The 18,824-nt window shown below is 43.1% G+C and overlaps 1 protein-coding gene across 2 annotated transcripts in view; it reads right to left on the bottom strand.

Annotated features, from left to right (window-relative positions):
* Cog7 (component of oligomeric golgi complex 7) overlaps positions 1–18,824 on the bottom strand; it is a 70,900-nt gene that overhangs the window by 43,899 nt on the left and 8,177 nt on the right. For both annotated transcript variants that reach the window (XM_087908493.1, XM_087908494.1), the window contains exons 4-6: positions 11,931–12,099; positions 3,791–3,873; positions 2,565–2,687 (exon numbers count right to left, since the gene is read on the bottom strand). In XM_087908493.1, coding sequence (XP_087764619.1) covers positions 2,565–2,687; positions 3,791–3,873; positions 11,931–12,099 — 375 coding nt within the window. The remainder of the gene's footprint in view (positions 1–2,564; positions 2,688–3,790; positions 3,874–11,930; positions 12,100–18,824) is intronic.

Below are 18,824 nucleotides of genomic sequence, written 5' to 3'. Positions count from 1 at the left end.
CTGGTCTACAGAATGAGTTCTAGGATAGTCCTGTCTTGAAAAAAAAACAAAAAAAAAAAGCAAAACACTGCATTTCACAGTTTAAAATTTAAATTACTCTAGTTGATAATTTTAAATATTTAGTTGATATATTTAAATGTCTGGTTTGAAATTTAAAATATTCTAGTTGATAATATGTGTATGTTCTAAAGTGAATGATGTTTCAAAATTACTTTCAAATGAATCAATGAACAAATGGAGACATGGGTAGAGGGACATATCTCTGATCAAGCACACACAGTAAAATGTCTATTGCAAAGCCTAGGGGTGGGGTATTCATCACACAAGTCTTTCACCTTTATAGTTGGAAGTTTCTTTCAAAGTAAAGTAACAGAGGAGGCCTAAGATGCACTCAGTGGTAAACATCATCTGTTTAGCAGGCCCAAGGCCCTGGGTTTGAGCCCCAGGACAGGAGCAAGATTTTTTAAAAGTTTCATTTAAAATACTGGGGAGGGCCAGCAGTAGTGTTGCCACCCCTTTAACCACAGCACTCTGGAGGCAGAGGCAGGTGGATCTCTGTGAGTTCGAGGCCAGCCTGGTCTACAGAATGAGTTCTAGGACAGCCAGGGCTACACAGAGAAACCCTGTCTTGAAAAACAAAAAATAGCAGGGAGGAGTGAAGATATATTAATAGAGGGCTTACACAAGGTCTGGGGTTCCATCCCTAGCAACACATTAAAAAGGCATTACAGGATATCCACTCAGAGGATCAGAAGTACATGAGACTATCCCCCAGGCCCAAAAACAAACAAACAAAACAGCCCAACAAAAATAGGTTTGGTGATGCCTGACTATAATCCTAGCAATGGGGAGGCTGAGGCAGGAAGACCGCTATAAATTAGAGGCCAGAGTGGGCTGCTCAATGAATTTCTTTCTTTTTTTTGTTAAGACAGGGTCTCACTACATAGCCCTGGCTGGCTTGGAACTTGCCATGTAGACCAGGCTGGCTTCAAACATACAGAAATCTGCTTCTGCTCTGCCCTCTGCCCTCCGCCTCTGCTTCCTGAGTACTAGGATTAAAGGTGTAAACTACCATGCCCATCTACACAGTGAATTTCAAGTCAGCCTGGACCATAGAGTAAGACCTTGTCTCAAACAATAACAAAATAAAATTTAAAATCAATTTTTAAAAAGAAAAGGAAAGCTGGGTCTAGTGGCAGAGGCCTCTAATCTCAGCTACTTAAGATGACCAACTCAGGAATATCAAAGCTCAAAGCCAGCCTGAGCCACTTAAGGAAACCTTTCCCAAAAAAAAAAAAAAGAAAGAAAGGAAGGAAGGAAGGAAGGAAGGAAGGAAGGAAGGAAGGCAGGCAGACAGACAGACCTGGAATACAGCTCAATGGAAATGTTCTGGTCTAGCATGTGTAAAACTGTAGATTTGATCCATAAAACCCACTAAAATAAAATGAAACACTGGGGGAAATTAAGGGTCATGACATTTTACCCTGTCACCCCTTGCCTTAGATTGCCCTAGCAAGTTAGCTGCCTGTCACACCTGTCTCCAGTAAAGAAAATGGGCCACAAGCCAAAGGTACAAATGAACATGCCTTCAAAAATCAAGGCTAAGAATATAGGATCCTGGCTCAGGGCATTTTCATGTATAGACATGGGCTGTTTTTATCCTAGTGATACGAGAAGTGTACAAAAGGCAAGGATGTATAAATAAGTGTAGACAGACAGGCACACTAGAAACTGGTAGCTACATAAAACTGTGGGAACTTAGAACCTAAGTCTGAATTAGGTTAGTTCAAGCAACAATAAACAAGGACGGAGAAACTGGAGGCTAAGGAGGGAGGATCACAATGAGTCCAAAGCCAGACTTGGCTACACAGCAAAGAATTTATCTCATGAGAATCAGGGAGGATAAAAAGAAAGAAACAAAAAAAAACAAAACAAAAAAAAAAAAAAACGCTTTATCCAACTTGAATGACATAACCCTGAATAAGGAATTCTCCCCAAATAAAGTTGAGCTCATTCCGGCAAGTGACTGATGAGGAGTCGTGACAACCTGTGAAAATAAGTCACACAGCCATCAGACCTGACCCATCAGCACTCCCAGGTAAGATGGGCTTTTCCCCTCCCAGAAGAGCTGCTGTGCCTCTGACATCAGACAGGGAAGGGTGGCTCATCCCTTATGGCTACAGATGCCTGTGGACTCAGAGAGGAAGTGATGGGAGGCTCCCACTCCAAACCCAGGCCTCACCTCACCCTGCTCAGAGTAACCTTTAAAATGGGACTTTTCCTCTAGCTCTGGGTGAGAACAAGGGGACTTGACCTGAACCAAGGATAAAAAACAGTCTGCTCTTTCTCCACCTGACTTTCAGGAAGGCCAGAGGCCCAGCTGAACACCAGGGACACGGCCTCCTTAGATCCTATTTAAGATACAGAGCAAGCGATAAGACTTTCCTTGGTGGGTTCAGAAGCGTATGTTTGAACCCCTTTAGTGACAACAGTGCTTGGTCCAGAGCGGTCACCCATTCTCATGCCACCATGGGCTTTGTTCTCCAATGCTGAGGTGTTGTTACCTGCGTGGCCCACTGGGTTTGCATGTGCCAAGTCCCAAGCAAGGCGTCATAGAGGCCGATGAGCTGCCGGTCCAGCGGAAGGTCACTCTGGCACAGCTCTTGCCAGGTTGCTAAAAGCTGTACCTGCAGAAGCAGAGCAAAGGGGTATCTTACTAGGTAACCCAAAACATGCTGGGAAACTGCCCCATGCCACTATAGAACTCAGTGAGCACACAAATACCCACTGAGATTTATCCACTTGAGAAAAGGCAGAAAACCAGCAGGTTAGACACAGGCTCCTGTTCCAAGCATCATCTACTGCCTGAGCTCGTCAACCCCTAAGCAACACTGTCTCCTCTGGCCTCGCCCCAGAGCACATCACTGCACTCGTCTAAAGCGCTCCCGGAAGAGCTCTTAGGGTGGCCGTAGTGTGCGCTGATGATTCATGCCCTCCACCATACTTTTTATTTTTATGGTCCGACCCCCTCCCTCCCTGAGACAGGGTTTCTTTATATAGCCTTGGCTGTCTTAGAACTCACCCTGTAGACCATGCAGGCCTCATACTCACAGAGATCCGCCTGCCTCTGCCTCCCAAGTGCTGAGATTAAAGGTGTGCACCACCACCACCCAGTCCCACCACACATTTTAAACACACACAGGGGCCAACAAGATGATTCCCAGTATAAAGACACTTCTCATGCAAACCTGGTGACCTGAGTTCAATCCCTGGAACCTACATAAAGGTAGAAGGAAAGCAGACTCCATAATGTTGTCCTCTTACCCACACGTACACCATGGCATGCTTGTGTCGGCACACATGCATTGCACACACAATAACAGTAAGGAAAACTAAAACAAACATCAAAAAAACATGAGTACTGTGCTTGAAGGGATTAAGGTTAGCCCAGGAAGCTGCAGGTTGGTAGCCTAGCCCTTGAAACCATAAAATTCTTATGACTTCCTAAAAGCATAATGAAGCATGAGACATGAATCTCCTTTAAAAAACAAAAATAGGAACAAATTAAAACAATGTTTTAAGTCTGTAAATGAATCCAGGCTGAAAACCCACTGATTTGTTCCAAGTGACAAAGGCATCCACCGAGTGGATCAAGAGCACCCTCTGCTGGCTTTAAGTAAAAGAAAAAAGACCAAAAGGCAAGGAGTGTCAGACTTTGCCTTTACCTATGAAAGATGTCAGCCAGTAGTGGAAGGGCCCTCCACAGTCACAGTCACTCACAGCTGCTTACCTTGTGACATTTGTAGTAGTATGCAAGGAGCTGGGGCATCCGGTCAATTTCAGTAAACACCTTCACAAACACTTTGGACTGATCTAAAGAACACAAAATGAGTACAAAATGTTACCAGGTTTCCCAGGGCAGCCAAAGCAAGCAACTCACTCTGGTAAATTCAGATAGATGTCAACTAGATTCAGAAGTTTCTAGTGAGACAATTGCTTTAATTCAAATATGAGAATCATAAGCATAATAAATAATGGCATAACATGAGACTCAGTTACCAAACACTGTAAGTCTAAGCATATTAAAATAATGCATTAATATAGCTATGATTCGCTGGGCATGATGCCACATGTCTGGAATCCTAACACTCAGGAGGCTGAAATAGGAGGATGACAGCCTGGACTACATAGCCAAGTCCCTGTTTTCAAACGCAACACACAGGAACTGGAGAGATGGTTTAGCAGGTAAGAGCACTGACTCCTCTTTCAAAGAACCTGAGTTTGATTCTCAGAACCTACAAGGCACCTTGCAACCACCTGTGCAACCACCTGTAACTCCAGTTCTAGAGGGTGCAGTGCCCTCTTCTGGCCTCTGTGGGCACTGGCACACATGGTACCCAGAGCAGGCAAAGGCCCATGCACATAAAATAATAAAGCCATTTTATTGTACAGAGCAATGGGAGGGGTGCAATAATGAGTGAGTGTGACTGCTGGCGCTAAAACAGATGAGCACAAGGCTCGTGCCAAAGCTGGAGCCTAAAACCTAGGGAGGCTCTGAGACTTAGCAGTCGGAGATACACCCGCTTCCCTTACCTAGTCCTGACCCTGCACCAGACCACGGACTGTCACTGACAAATATATAATAACCCATCTCATCCATCAGCCTCATTTTGTAGGTGAGAAACTGCACCTCCAGCTCGAGGTAGTGGTTGGACAGGAAACCATGGTGAGCAACATGCAGCGCTGACTTTCAATTGCTCTGATTCACACAAACAGCCACTTCATCTGGATCTATTGGTGTTTATATGGACTGAAAAACCACGAGCAAACAAGCCTTCTGTCAGATGCCAAGAACAAATCGCACTCCCAGTACCTCGGGGCCTTGGGTATATCTATATACCTTGCTATAATCTAGGGTGGTCCCCTGGGTCCTAATCAGTCAGCCTAAATTAGGCTCCCCTGCTAGCCCTGTCACAGAACAAATCACACCGCACTCACTGTGTCAAGCTCTTTACATAAGCGCTCGTTCTCTTTCCCATGCACAGACAGAGAAGCTACATGAGCGCTGTGGCATTCCTTGTCTTGTTTCACTGTTTCTTGCTACACTGGCACAAAACACAGTTGCTGGAAGTTCACCGAATTGTACTAAAAGGATTACTTAAGTAACATTGTCAGTGATGGTGGTAGAGGCTGGAGGACTGAGAATTCAAGGCCACTCAGGGTGGCATAGTGATACGGTAAGACTCTAACGCAAATAAACCACAAGAGGGATAAACTAAATTAGTTAACAGAAGGAAGATGGGATAAGTAGAGAAAAAGGAAATGAAAAAGGAGATCAATGAAGCCAGAATCTGAACAATGCAGCAAACTGAAAAAAAAATCTACCTAGATCCACTTAGTAAAAAGAAAGGAAGGAAGAAAGGAAGGAAGGAACGAAGGAAGGAAGGAAGAATGCTTAAACAAGAATGCTTAAAAGCAGACAATAAGAAATGAAAAAGAAAACAATAAAAGAATAACAGAGGGGGCTGGAGAGATGGCTCAGAGGTTAAGAGCACTGGCTGCTCTTCCAGAGGTCCTGAGTTCAATTCCCAGCAACCCACATGGTGGCTCACAACCATCTGTAATGAGATCCTGTGCCCTCTTCTGGCCTGCAGGCATACATGGAGGCTGAACACTGTGTACACAATAAATAAATAAATCTTTAAAAAAAAAAAAAAAAAAGAATAACAGAAAAGTACTTTGGATGATTATAAGACAACAGATCAGGGACTGGAGAGATGGCTCAGTGGTTAAGAACACTGACTGCTCTTCAAGAGAACCCAGGTTCAATTCCCCATGCCCACATGGCACCTAACAATTGTCTGTAACTCCAAGATCTGACACCCTCACAAAGACATACATGCAAGCAAAACACCAATGCACATAAAATAAAAATAAATAATTAACAAAATACACATCAGATATCCTTGAAAATGATAAATTCCTCAAAAACACAAACTACCAACTACCAAGATTGAATATCAAAAAAATTCTAAGCTGGATACATTGGCATAGACCTATAATTAAAATACTCAGGCAGAGGCTCCGAGTGTGAGACCACCCTTGTCTACACAGAAAGTTTCTGGCCAGATAGGGTTATATAGCAAGACCCTGTTTCAAACAGAAAAGAAAGGATAGAGGAAGGGGCTTGGTCCTAAGCACCACATAAACCACGTGTAGTAGCGTACACTTGAAATCACAGCATCCCTCACACCTTTAACCCCAGCACTCAGGGAGACAGAGACAGGTGGACCTGTGCGTTCGAGGCCAGCCTGGTCTACAAAACAAGTTCCAGGATAGGCTCCAAAGCTACAGAGAAACTCTGTCTTAAGAAAAGAAAGAAGGAAAGAGGGAGAGAGGGAGGGAGGGAGGGAGGGAGGGAGGGAGGGAGGGAGGGAAAGAAGAAAGAAAGAAAGAAAGAAAGAAAGAAAGAAAGAAAGAAAGAAAGAAAGAAAGAAAGAAAGAGGGGGCTGGAGAGATGGCTCAGCAGTTAAGAGCATTGCCTGCTCTTCCAAAGGTCCTGAGTTCAATTCCCAGCAACCACATGGTGGCTCACAACCATCTGAAATGAGGTCTGGTGCCCTCTTCTGGCCTTCAGGCATACATGCAGACAGAATACTGTATACATAATAAATTAAAAAATAAAAAAAATACTCAATTAAAAAAAAAACCCTAACAACCCAAATTTAGCAGTACATTAAAAGGATCATACCCCATTACTAGTGGGATTTATCCTGGAGAGCAAATATGGTTAACACGTAGCGTCAATCAATGTAAAGGTATTTAATCTCAGCACTTGGGAGGCAGGCAGGCAAAGCTCTGTGGGTTCAAGGCCAGCTTATTCTACGTAATGAGTTTCAAGCCAGTCAGTGCTATATAGTAAAATCCTGTCTCAAAAAAAAAAAAGAAAGAAAAGAAAAGAAAGAAAGGGAAAAAAATAAAAATAATTAAGAATTAATGGAATGTAATGAATGCAGGGTGCAGGGTACTACATTAACAAAACAAGGGAAGATTAATGATTATCTCAACTATAAATAAAAGTATTTTTTAAGAAATACTTATTTTTATTTTTATTTATGCATATCTGTGAACATGTCCATGCAAGCCAAAAGAGAGCAACAGATCCCCTAGAGCTAGAGCTGCAGTTCCCTTGAGCGGCCTGATAAGGATTCTGGGAGCTGAATTCCTGTCCTCTAAAGCAGCAAGCTCTCTTAACCTCAGGCCTCAAAACACAACACTCTCTCAAGATAAAAATACTCAGTTTATCTAGAAATAGAAGGGAACTGCCTTACCATAATAAAAGACACAGAGGGAAAGACTGGAGAGATGACTTAGCAGTTAAAAACATTTTTTGCTCTTCGCAGAGGACTGGCTGGGGTTTGGATCCCAGCACCTACACGGTGGCCACAACCATCCATAATTACAGTTCGAGGGGATTCAATGCCTTCCTCCTGCCTCTGTGGGCATCAAGCACGTGGTGCACATAAATACATGCAAATGGAACACTCATACACATAAAATAAAATTAAAAATTTAAGTCTACAATCTCTAGTTATATCCAACATAATCCTGAAAGTCCTAATCAGAAAAGCCAGGCAAGAAAAATAAAAGACATTCAGATGGGAAAAGGAGTACAATAATCTGTACAGACATGTTCCTGTATATAAAAACCCCACAGATTACACACTTATACACACATACATGCACACACACACGTGCGTGCACACACACAGAGAGAAAGACAGACAGACAGACAGGCACATACAAATCCTACTAAACTAAAAAATTAAGCAAAGATGTTTTTTTTTTTTTTTTTGCTTTATTTTGGTTTTTCGGTAGTGCTAGGCACTGTATACACTAGGTATATACCATGACTTACACCCAAGTGTGGAACTCCAAATTTGATGTGACTTCAACACTAGACTAAGGGAGACTCAGCTTTCTTGGGCCCTGACTGTGGAAGTGAGCAGGAAGAAAGTACCTCATGGGGCCTGCACTGTCACTGTGAGGCGGGAAAGGGGGAGCTGGTTTGCACACACTGAGCACTGGGCTGCCCACAGAGATGCTGTGCAGTCCAGGTTTACACCTCTTGCTCCAGCTTGATTACTAAAAGCACTCTCTCAGATACAGAGAAGTAGTCCAGTGGCAGAGTGCCTGCCTGGCATGCACAAGGCCCTGGGTTCAATCCCCATGAATTCAGAGGCATAGGGAGGGCAACCTGTAGGGTGAAAGGGAAAACTGGAGCAGGAAACCAACCAATCACTGAGCACCCTGACTCTGAGCCCAGAGCCAGTGAAAGAAACACCCTGGATCTGAGACCTGAGGCGGGGAAAGAAACATCTTTATCCCTGAACCCAGGACCAAAGAAACAAGCCCTGACTCTGAAACCAGTGCCAAGGAAACACACTTTGTTGCTAGAATCAGAGCCAGTGAAAGAAACATGCCCTGGTCCTAAGATGAGAGTCAAAAGGCTAAAAAGGTCCAGTGAAAGAAACACAGTTTGGCCCTGAAATCAGAGCGATCTCTTCCCCTGGTTCAACTAAACTAGCCAATCCCTGAGCAGGGAAAAACTAACCAATCCCTCTTCTCCCTGGAAAAACTCTACCCCTAAAAAGCCCTACATAAACCTTTCTACCTGTTCAGTTAGAGGCTCCCATTTATCCCTCCCTGGCAGAGGCAGCCACTCTCCTGAACTCCTCCTTCCCAAATAAATCTCTTTCTCTAAAGAGTCTTGGGTGACGATTTTCATTCACCTACACCGAATAGAAGAACCTGGCTGGGACGTCTAAGGGAATGAGCTGAAAATCCTTGCTGGGATGCTCCCTAAGGGGGGCTGAGCAAAGCAGAGCAGAAAAAGTAACTCTTCACCAGAGCTAGAGGAGAGTGCTACATTTCGGCAAGTATTATCAAAGGAAGTAACATCTTGGGGCCTAGAAGCGGTTATGACTTTCCCTTAAGGGAATAGAACAGAGTTCAGCGGCTCTCCAGGAGAAGAGCAGGATTGCTATATCCTGCAGGGAGACCATTCCCCACTGCACCCCAGCTTCAGGTAGCCTGGCCTCCTGATAGTCAGGACACCTCCAGGGCTGAGCTGTTCTATTGCGGCTCCAGCCTCCAGAGCTGTCCTATTGTGGCTCGAAGTATAGCCTGGCTTAATCAGGATGTCTCTGCAACTCCACAGCTGCAACACATTCCCCTACACAACCTCTCTTGGGAGCAAACAGAAGAAAGCCTGCTATTTGCAACTACACAGAAGAACCTGGAAAGCACCATGCCAGGGTGAGAGAGAGACATCAAGTATGATCACATTTACACATGGAACCTCAAAAGCTGAGCCAAGAGAAACAAAGGAAAATGGGAACCGCCAGGAGGAAGGATGGGAAATAAGAAACATCAGTCAAAGGGTACCAACTCTCAGTTATGAGTAATAGTGTAGTGATTACAGCTAATAATAAATTATTACAGACTTGAAATTTGTCCAGAGTAGATCATTATTATTCTTACTACAAAAAGAAAGGGACACTGGCCAGGTGGTTGTGGCACACGCCTTTAATACCAGCATTCAGGAGGCAGACACAGGTGGATCTCTGTGAATTCAAGGCCAGCATGGTCAACAGAGCAAGTTCCAGGACAGTCATGGCTACACAGAAAGATCCTGTCTCAAAAGTAAAGAAAAGAGGACTGGAGAGATGACCCAGTGGTTAAGAGCACTGGCTGCTCTTTCAGAGGTCCTGAGTTCAATTCCCAGCAACCACATGGTGGTTCACAGTCATCTGTAATGAGATCTGACACCTTCTTCTGGCAGGTGGGTATATATGGAGGCAGAATGTTGTGTACATAATAAATAAATAAATCTTTAAAAAAAAATAAAGAAAAGAAAAAAAAGAAAAGAAAGGGACAACTATGTGTGATGGATGTGCTCCCTTGCTTACTGTAATTCTAGCATGCATCCAATTAGCATGTTATACACTTTAAGTATACACAAATTCCTTTTAAGAGCTGGAGAAGTTTTCTTTTGCTCTCAATAATGTCCCTGTTTAATAAAATAAAATTATACAGTCATATTGAATTAGACTGAAAACTTATGACACTTATTCATGTGACATGGTTCATATGTGCACACATCTGTATATTCATATTTATAATTGTGTAGCTTATTAATTTTCAAAGAAAAAATGCTGAAAGCTGATGTTAGTATGCCCACTTGACCTAAAACAAACTGAAGAATTGGAGCTCTTAAACCACATTAGACATTAGAAAAGTGCCATTGCTGGGTGGTTAGTGGTGCACGCCTTTACTCCCAGCACTCAGAAGGCAGAGACAGGTGGATGTCTGTGAGTTGGAGGCCAGCTTGGTCTACAGAGTGAGTTTCAGGCAGGCTTCAAACCTACAGAAAAACTCTGTCTTGAAAAACCAGAAAAAGAAAAAGAAAGAAAGAAAAGAAAAGCATCATCATTAAGCAACTAATGTTGCATCTCAGAAGCCAAGAGGAGAAGGTGTTTTCAGAAAAGGAGCGAGCATGCAAAACAATACCGCAGTCAACCATCTATGGTTCAAAGACAAAAAACGCAGGCTGATGCCAGGCTCTCAAGTTAGCCGATGAAATATCTGCTGAGAACATCTATAGATTAAGTTCAGGAGGAACTCTGAAGAGAAGGGCTCACATGACACATGAGCAGTAGCAGCGAACACAGACCAGAAAGAGCAGTGAAGATCAGAAATCAGCATCAGCTCCCTGTGTGGTGCACACACCTTTAGTCTCAGCACTGGGGAAGCAGAGGCAGTTAGCTCACTATTAGTTGGAAGTCAGCCTGGTCTACATAACAAGTTCCAGTCTAGCCATGGCTACACGGTGGGAACCTGTCTCAAGGAAGAAAGAAAGGAAGGAAGGAAGGAAGGAAGGAAGGAAGGAAGGAAGGAAGGAAGGAAGGAAAAGAACAGCTTCACTATTGCCAGTTTTTTGTTTTGTTTTGTTTCTCAAGACAGGGTTTGTCTGTGTAACTGCCGTGCTGTCCTGGAACTCACTCTGTAGACCAGGCTGGCCTTGAAAACACAGAGATCCGCCTGCCTGTGCATCCCAAGAGCTGGGATTAAAGATGTCCACCACCACTTCCTGGTGTTATTGCCACTTTTTGAATGCCTGATACTGTTGTGGATAAAGGATGCAGGAGTGAAGTCTGTTGATGTCTGCAGTTTACTCTGAAAAGAGTCAGATATGGGCTCGAAGTGCGGTTTAGAGGTAGAGTGAATGCTGAGCAAGACAAAGCCCTGGTTCTCCCCAGAACACCAGGACTCCCCACCCAAAAGACAGAAAAGGCTGGAGCTGTAGTCAGTGGCAGAGCTGCCAAATAACAACAAAAGAAAAGAAGCTGTGAGATGGAGCAACAACGGACCTGTGATGAAGCAAATGTAAGGCTGGCAAGGAGCTGAGTGGCAGAGCACTTGCCAGGCCTGGGTTCCACCCACAGCATGGGGAGGTGGTGCAGGAATATGACCACGCTGAGATCTAGAGGCTATCTCCACAGCATCTCTTTCGACTATTCTGTATGTCAGGAAGCTCTGTATAAAATGCTAAAAATATGGAGAAGTATGAAGTTATATTTTTCTACAATCTACATAATTCAATCAACACAAAGTTATTCTAAAGACTCATTTTTTCCTTTTTTTTGTTTTCGATTTGGTTTTGGTTTTTTCGTTTTTTGGTTTTTTTAGACAGGGCTTCTCTGTGTAATCCTGGCTGTCCTGGTCATGGTCTATAGACCAGGCTGGCTCTGAACTCACAGAGACCTACCTGTCTCTGCTGGGATGAAAGTCATGTACCAATACCGACTGACAACGAAGTTTTATATTTATATAGAAAGGTACCCACCGTTGAAACTTGTCACACTCACCTACAGACTGCGATGTGAACGCTGCCACGATCTGGGGGCTGGCCAGGGCCTCCAGCCTGTTCTTCAGAGCCTCCAGGTGCACACACTTTTCTGAGTAGTCTGGAGTATCCACAAGCATTACCAAACTGTTCTGCATTCCAGTCAGCTTTGCAGAAATTATAGCTACGTCCTATAAAAAGACAAAACAGAAGATGCTCATCTTGAAAGATTCCCACTACTGCTGATGGAGGCTATTCGTTCATTCCCGGCTTCCCAGACCTGAAATAATTACACAAAAGCAATATTATTTGAAACACTGCTTGGACAATCACTTAAGCTAGCTAGCTTTTATATCTTAAATTAACCCATCTCTATTATTTTATGTTTTACCACAGGCTTATGGTTTACCGGCAAGATTCCAACTGGCGGCTACACAGCTTTTTCCTGACTCTGCCTTTTTTCCTTCTCTGCTTAGAATTCCCGCCTTGCCCTAGTCTGCTAAGCCGTTGGCCTAAAAGTTTTATTCATTAACCAATAAAAGCAGCACATATACAGAAGGACTTCCCACACCACACTACTGCAACTGGAATAAGATAAAACACATTAGAAGGCAAGTCTTTGGGGCTGGGAAGATGGCTTAGCAGGTAAAGGTGCTTTCTACCTTTTCCTGAGTTCCCATCGCCCTCCCAGGGTCCACACATGGTGGAAGGAAAGAACTGACTCTCACAAATTGTCACCTGACCACCACATATATACCATGGCATAAGTGCTTATATATACACACATACACACAAAAGTTAATAAAAAAAATTTTTTTCAGGGGCTGGAGAGAGGGCTCAGCAGTTAAGAACACTGGCTGCCCTTTCCAAATGGAGACAGAGAAGGAATGGATGGGAGGAGAGTAGAAGGAATGTGGGGCCTGGGAATGGGAAGAGAGAAGGGAAGGAAAACTATGGTCAGTATGTAAAATAAATGAAAAAGAAAATTAAAAAGGGCACTGGCTGTTCTTCCAGAGGTACAGAGCTCTGTTCCCAACAACAACATGGTAGCTCACAACCATCTACAGTAGAATCTGATGCCCTATTCTGGCATAAAGTCATGCAGATAGAGTACTCATACATAAAATAAATAAATAAATCTTAAAAAATTCAGTTAAGGAAATAATTTATAAAAATAAAAAGGCACATAAAAATTATGTTTAATGTTATTAGGACCAAAATAAATACAAATTAAAGGAAGTATCATTTTCTTTTTTTTAAAGATTTATTTATGGGGCTGGAGATATGGCTCAGTGGTTAAGAGCACTGACTGCTCTTCCAGAGGACCCAGGTTCAATTCCCAGCACCCACATGGCACCTCACAACTGTCTGAAGATCCAGTTGCAGGGGATCTGACACATTCACACCAATGCACATAAAATAAAGTTAAATAAACCATAAAAATATTTTTTTAAAAAATATTTATTTATTTATTATGTATACAATATTCCTTCCATGTATGCTTGCATGCCAGAAGAGGGCACCAGATCTCATTATAGATGGCTGTGAGCCACCATGTGGTTGCTGGGAATTGAACTCAGGACCTCTGGAAGAGCAGTCAGTGCTCTTAACCTCTGAGCCATCTCTCCAGTCCAGAAAGTATCATTTTCTTCTAATTGAGAAAGCTTTTGAAAAATTATAATGGTTATTTTTGGTAAGGATGCAAAAAAAAAAATCTGGTATCAGAAACGCATAGTGTCTGGGGCTAAGGAGATGATGCGGTGGTTAGGAGGGCTTGTTGCTCACTAGAGGAGCTGAGCTCAGATCCCGGGAGGCTCACAACAGCCTGTAACTCAGCTCCAGGTTTCTGACCCACTCTTCTGACTTCCACACCCACAGCACGTCCACTCAGAGACACACAGAGATATATAAATAAAATTAAAGTATTTTAAAATGTATAACTGTCTTACTGGAAGGCAATTTAGCAATGGGTTAAGAGTCTTAAAAATCCTCACAAGATTGGGGAAATGGCTGGCAGGAGCACGTGCTGTGCAAGCCTGCCATCCTGAGTCTGATCCCTGAAACCCACGGTGGAAAGAAACAACAGATAGCCCTCTGACCTCCATATATGGGTGCTGTGGAACGTACATACCAGCACTCACACACATATCATACATGTGCGTGCACGCGCGCACACACACACACACACACACACACACACACACACACCACACAAAAGTAAATAAGAAAATATTTCCAGGACTAGGGATGTGACTGTGTGAAAGTACTTGCCTTGCATGCCTAGAGCTTGGTTTCATCGCCAGCACTAACAAAAACAAGAAATCACATCTTTTAACTTGGTATTTTCTTTTCTACAAATTTGTGTTAAAGAAATAATTTTATGCTGGGCATGATAGCATACACCTTTAACATCAGTATTCAGGAGACAGAGGCAGGAGGATCTCTGTGAGTTAGAGACTAGCCCGGTCTATACGAATTACAGACCAACTAGGGTTACACAGTGAGACCCTGTGTGGTAGTTTGAATGTAATTGGTCCCCCATAATCTCATAGGGAGTAGCACCATTAGAATGTATGGCTTTGTTGGAGTGGGTACAGCCTTGTTGGAGGATGTGTGGCATTGCGGGGACAGGCTTGAGGTTTCCTATGCTCAGGATACTGTAGCCCAGTGTCTCAGCTGACTTTCTGTTGCTTTCAAAATGCAGGACTCTCAGCTACTTCTCCAGCACCACGTCTCCCTGCCTGCTGCCATGCTCTGTCATGATAATGGACTGAACCTCTGGAACTGTAAACGAGCCACCCCAATTAAATATTTTCCTTTATAAGAGTTGCCATGGTCATGGTGTCTTTTCACAGCAATAGAAACCCTAACTAAGACAAAATTAAACTAAACTAAAAATAAAAGAATCTAAGGAATTCTGGTGTGTGGTGGTGCATAAACATAATGCCAGCACTTGGGAAGTAGATATAGATGCAGAAGGATTAAGGCTAGTCTAGGCTACATGAGATCTTGTCTGAAAGACAAAACAAAACAAAAAAAAAACCCAACAACAAAAAAAACCCTGGGACCTGAACAGAGACAGAAAGTTCTCAAAAGAAAGAGAAATGGCTAAGAAATATCTCTCTCAAAAATGTTCATCATCCCTAGTAATTGGAAGTGCAAACCAAACGAGCTTTGAGATTTCATCTCACTCCAATCAGAATGGCAAAGGTTGACAAAACAACTGACAACAAACGCTAGAGAGGAGGTGAGGGAGAGGGACCCTCATTGGACTGCAAACTGCTGCAGCCACTATGGAAATCAGGGTGGAAAATTCTCAAAAAGCTAAAACCAAATCAACCACAAAATTTAGCTATCCGACTCCTCGACATAATGCCCAAAAGACTAGATATCCTATTCCATAGATGCGTGCTCAGTCAAGTTCACTGTGGCTGTATTCACAGCAGCAAGGAAATGGAAACAGCCCAAATGTCCTTCAACCTATCAGTGGATAAAGAAGATGCGGCACATATACACTATGAAATACTACTCAGCTGTAAAGAAAATGAAGTCATGAACTTTGCAAGTAAATGGATGGACCTAGAAAAGATCATCATGAGTGAGGCACCCAGACCCAGAAAGACAAACACCACACGTTCTCGCTTTGAAAGTTCCTAGCACCACATCTTCAAATGTGAATATAATCCTGGAGTGAGTGCAGAAACCCGGAAAGTAAAGAGTGACCACTGGGAGAGGGAGGGGATAGAGCAGTAGAGAGGTAAACAGCAGGGTACACATAATCTGAAGAGGGAAATGGGGAAGGTCAGCTCTAGTTAAGGAGGGGAAGGAAAACAAATACAGAAGAAAAGAGAAGGGTAAAGTAACAGTAAGGATGTCTGAAAAGTCCTACCATCTACCTAAAAGTACCTATACTATACATAAGTAGGTGTGTATATGTGTGTGTGTGTGTGTGTGTGTGTGTGTGTGTGTGTGTGCAATGAGAGAAAGGGTAAATGAAATTTTCCCATCTGGCTAATAATACTCCCTCTCATAACCACAGATCATCTAACAAAAGCCAACACCAAGCATGAAAAGCTGTCTTTTTAGTTATTGGTCAGGGTTATTGTCCAAAAGACTCCCAAAACACATTACAGGTTACTGCTGTTGCTCTTGGCTTCCTCCTAGTGGAGGAAGGTAAGCCCTTATTTCTGAAGACACCATCCACTTCAGACACAGGGCCCAGAGAGAGGCCCCTGACTGAACTGGAATGGACCAGAATGCTCCTCCCTGAGAACTAGCTTCCATGGTACCAGAAAACACCATGCAAGTTTCTGGGAGAGGAAGCAAATAACACCAAGCTATGACACCTATGAACCACAACAACCAGTTTGGCATGATAACCCTAAGGGGGGCAGAAGCAGCAAAAATCCATTGGTGGTAACCAGCACCTCAAGACCCACTCAACAGGAGGGATGCCATGCCTGGTACTGGATGCCCAGACAATCACCCAGGGTGAGAAAGTCACGAATCTTGGAAGAGAACCTACAACCACCACTTTATTAAACCAGTGTAATCCTAACTACACTCTAAATATTGATTCCCACAGATCAGTGTATATAGAGGGGAAAAATGCCTTGTGCACACAGATAAGAACTGGAGAAGTCAGGAAAAGTTAAAAATACAGCTGACCTCTCCAAAGGGAGAAGATATTTGGCTGTTCTTCCCAGAATGCTGAGTGAAATGTAGTTTACAACTTGGTATCCTTTGCTGCATGTTGGGCCAGGCTCTGCCCATACCCCTGGGATAGTATGTTTGTTTATCCCAGACATTTCCTCCTACAACCTTGAGCTTTAGTTCTAGGCCACAAAGCTCATCCTGCTAGAGATGTCATGTGTACTTTACAACAGCCTAAGTGGCTTCTAGGTTAACATAGGGCCAGGCGTTTGTTTACCTCAGTCATTCTCTCTAGACCATTATCTTGAGCATTGTTTCTAAGTCAATAAGAAACTGTCTTACAGACCAAGCCACAGGTGCTCTGTAAAGAGTTTCAATATAAACGTGTCTTAAGCTCTGTCAAACACACAGGACTGAATCAACTGTTATCTGAATATTTTTCTCAAAATTGTGCTGTGCTTAAATATTGCTAAAGTAAAATGATCTGGGTCAGACTCCAAGAAATCTTAGTCTGCCAGATGGTGGTGGTGCATGTCTTCAAACTCAGCACTCGGGAGGCAGAGGCAGGCTAATCTTTTTGAGTTCGAGTTCGAAGTCAGTCGGTTTACACATCCAGTTCCAGGACAGCCAGGGCTACACAAAGAAACTCTGTCTCAAAAAAAAAAGAAAGAAAGAACAAAAGAAAAAAGAAAACGAGGAGGAGGAAGAGAAGGAGGAGGAGGAGAATAAGAAGGAGAAGAAGGAGGAGAAGAAGAAAGTTTTGACCCAGCACTGGTTACCAAAATTTAGCTGATTCAGGTTTCATTCTTACTTCACCCTGATTTACGTCCCTGCTATGAAGTCTGAAGGTGGTTCAGATTAGTTAAGACAGAGAACTTGTGACTACAAGTGTAGTCCTCATAGTGATACTAACAGGAACCTATAAATGTCCCCATTTTACAGATGAAACAAAAATCAAAAACTACAGTCTAAACATCTGTTCTTATACTCACAGATCCTCACCCCTCATCAAGGAAACTTCTCTTTACAACAGACAGAGACCATTACAGAAAGCCACAACCAAACAAAATGCAGAGTTACGGAGGCCAGTTCCAAGTGATGCACCTACAGCACAACTCCTGCACCTAAGGCTCAGAGACAGGTGAAGAAGAGGAGACAGAAAGAGTGTAAGAGCCAGAGGATCAGGGAGTTTGCTATGAGACCATGAATCCTAGAATGTCAGAAGCCACACCCATGAAGTCTTACTAACACAAAAACCTAAACATGATCTGAGCAAGGATAGCTAATGTAGATGGGGAAAAGCTCAGGGGCCCCTACCCTAGACATGGGACTAAAGGTCACTAAAGAATGCTGAGGGCAGGAGGAAGAGTCTTCTCCAGGGAAGAGTACACCAATTTGTTATCCAATGCCAAATGATCAGCCCTGAGAACACATATACAAGTATCATTATAGAGACTGATCACAATATATTTATGTATTTAAGAATACACACACACACATATATAATAAATAATGAAAAAGAGCCATAAATTTGAAAGATAGCAATGAGGAAAGGGGATATTCAAAAAACAAAAAAAGAAAGAAAGAAAAAAGACTGAACATTGTGCCTCATAATCTCAGTACTCAAGAAATTGAGGCAGAAAGACTGTCATAGGCCTGAGGCTAGCCTGGGATACAAAGTAAGTTAGTTCTGAGTCAGCCTGGACTATAGTGAGAGCCGCCACAATGCTGATAGTATTTCATTTCAACATCCAATGGATATCTATGATGTGTTGGACACTGTATGAGACAGTTGAGACTTGAAGATGGTAAAGTTACATTCACTAGGAATTGAGACACAAGGATTACACTGCAGAACAATGGCTCATATAGAAGCAATTAGATTTGCATACAAGAGGAAAGGAGGCAGCAGAGAAAATAAAGAAAGATGACATTTTGACGAGATTCAGGGACAAATGGAGGTCTACTCTGCTACAAAGAAAAGGAGAGATTAGTTCAGAGATAGAACATGTGCCTAATAGTCAGAACAGCCACAGATGGGAACCCATGGTGGGAAGGCAGGGAGAGCTGCCAAGGTAGACTACAACCTGCTGAGAAGCACAGGCTTCCTGCCATGTAGAGGCAATATGCAAGGGAAGAAGGGAGAGAGGAGAATAGCGTGTGCCAAGCCATTATGTTTTAGGAGATCCCTATGGTCACATGGGAGAATAAGACTGTGGAAGAAGCTGGGGGTGGCTGTTGAAGAGTCTAAAGGCAGATCACT

This window comes from Myodes glareolus, chromosome 7 (genome assembly GCF_982192425.1).
Source record: "Myodes glareolus chromosome 7, mMyoGla1.1, whole genome shotgun sequence".
In the NCBI taxonomy this organism is placed as follows: Eukaryota; Metazoa; Chordata; class Mammalia; order Rodentia; family Cricetidae; genus Myodes; species Myodes glareolus.
The sequence above is the reverse complement of the archived record's forward strand: the minus strand, read 5'-3'. Positions and strand labels throughout refer to the sequence as shown.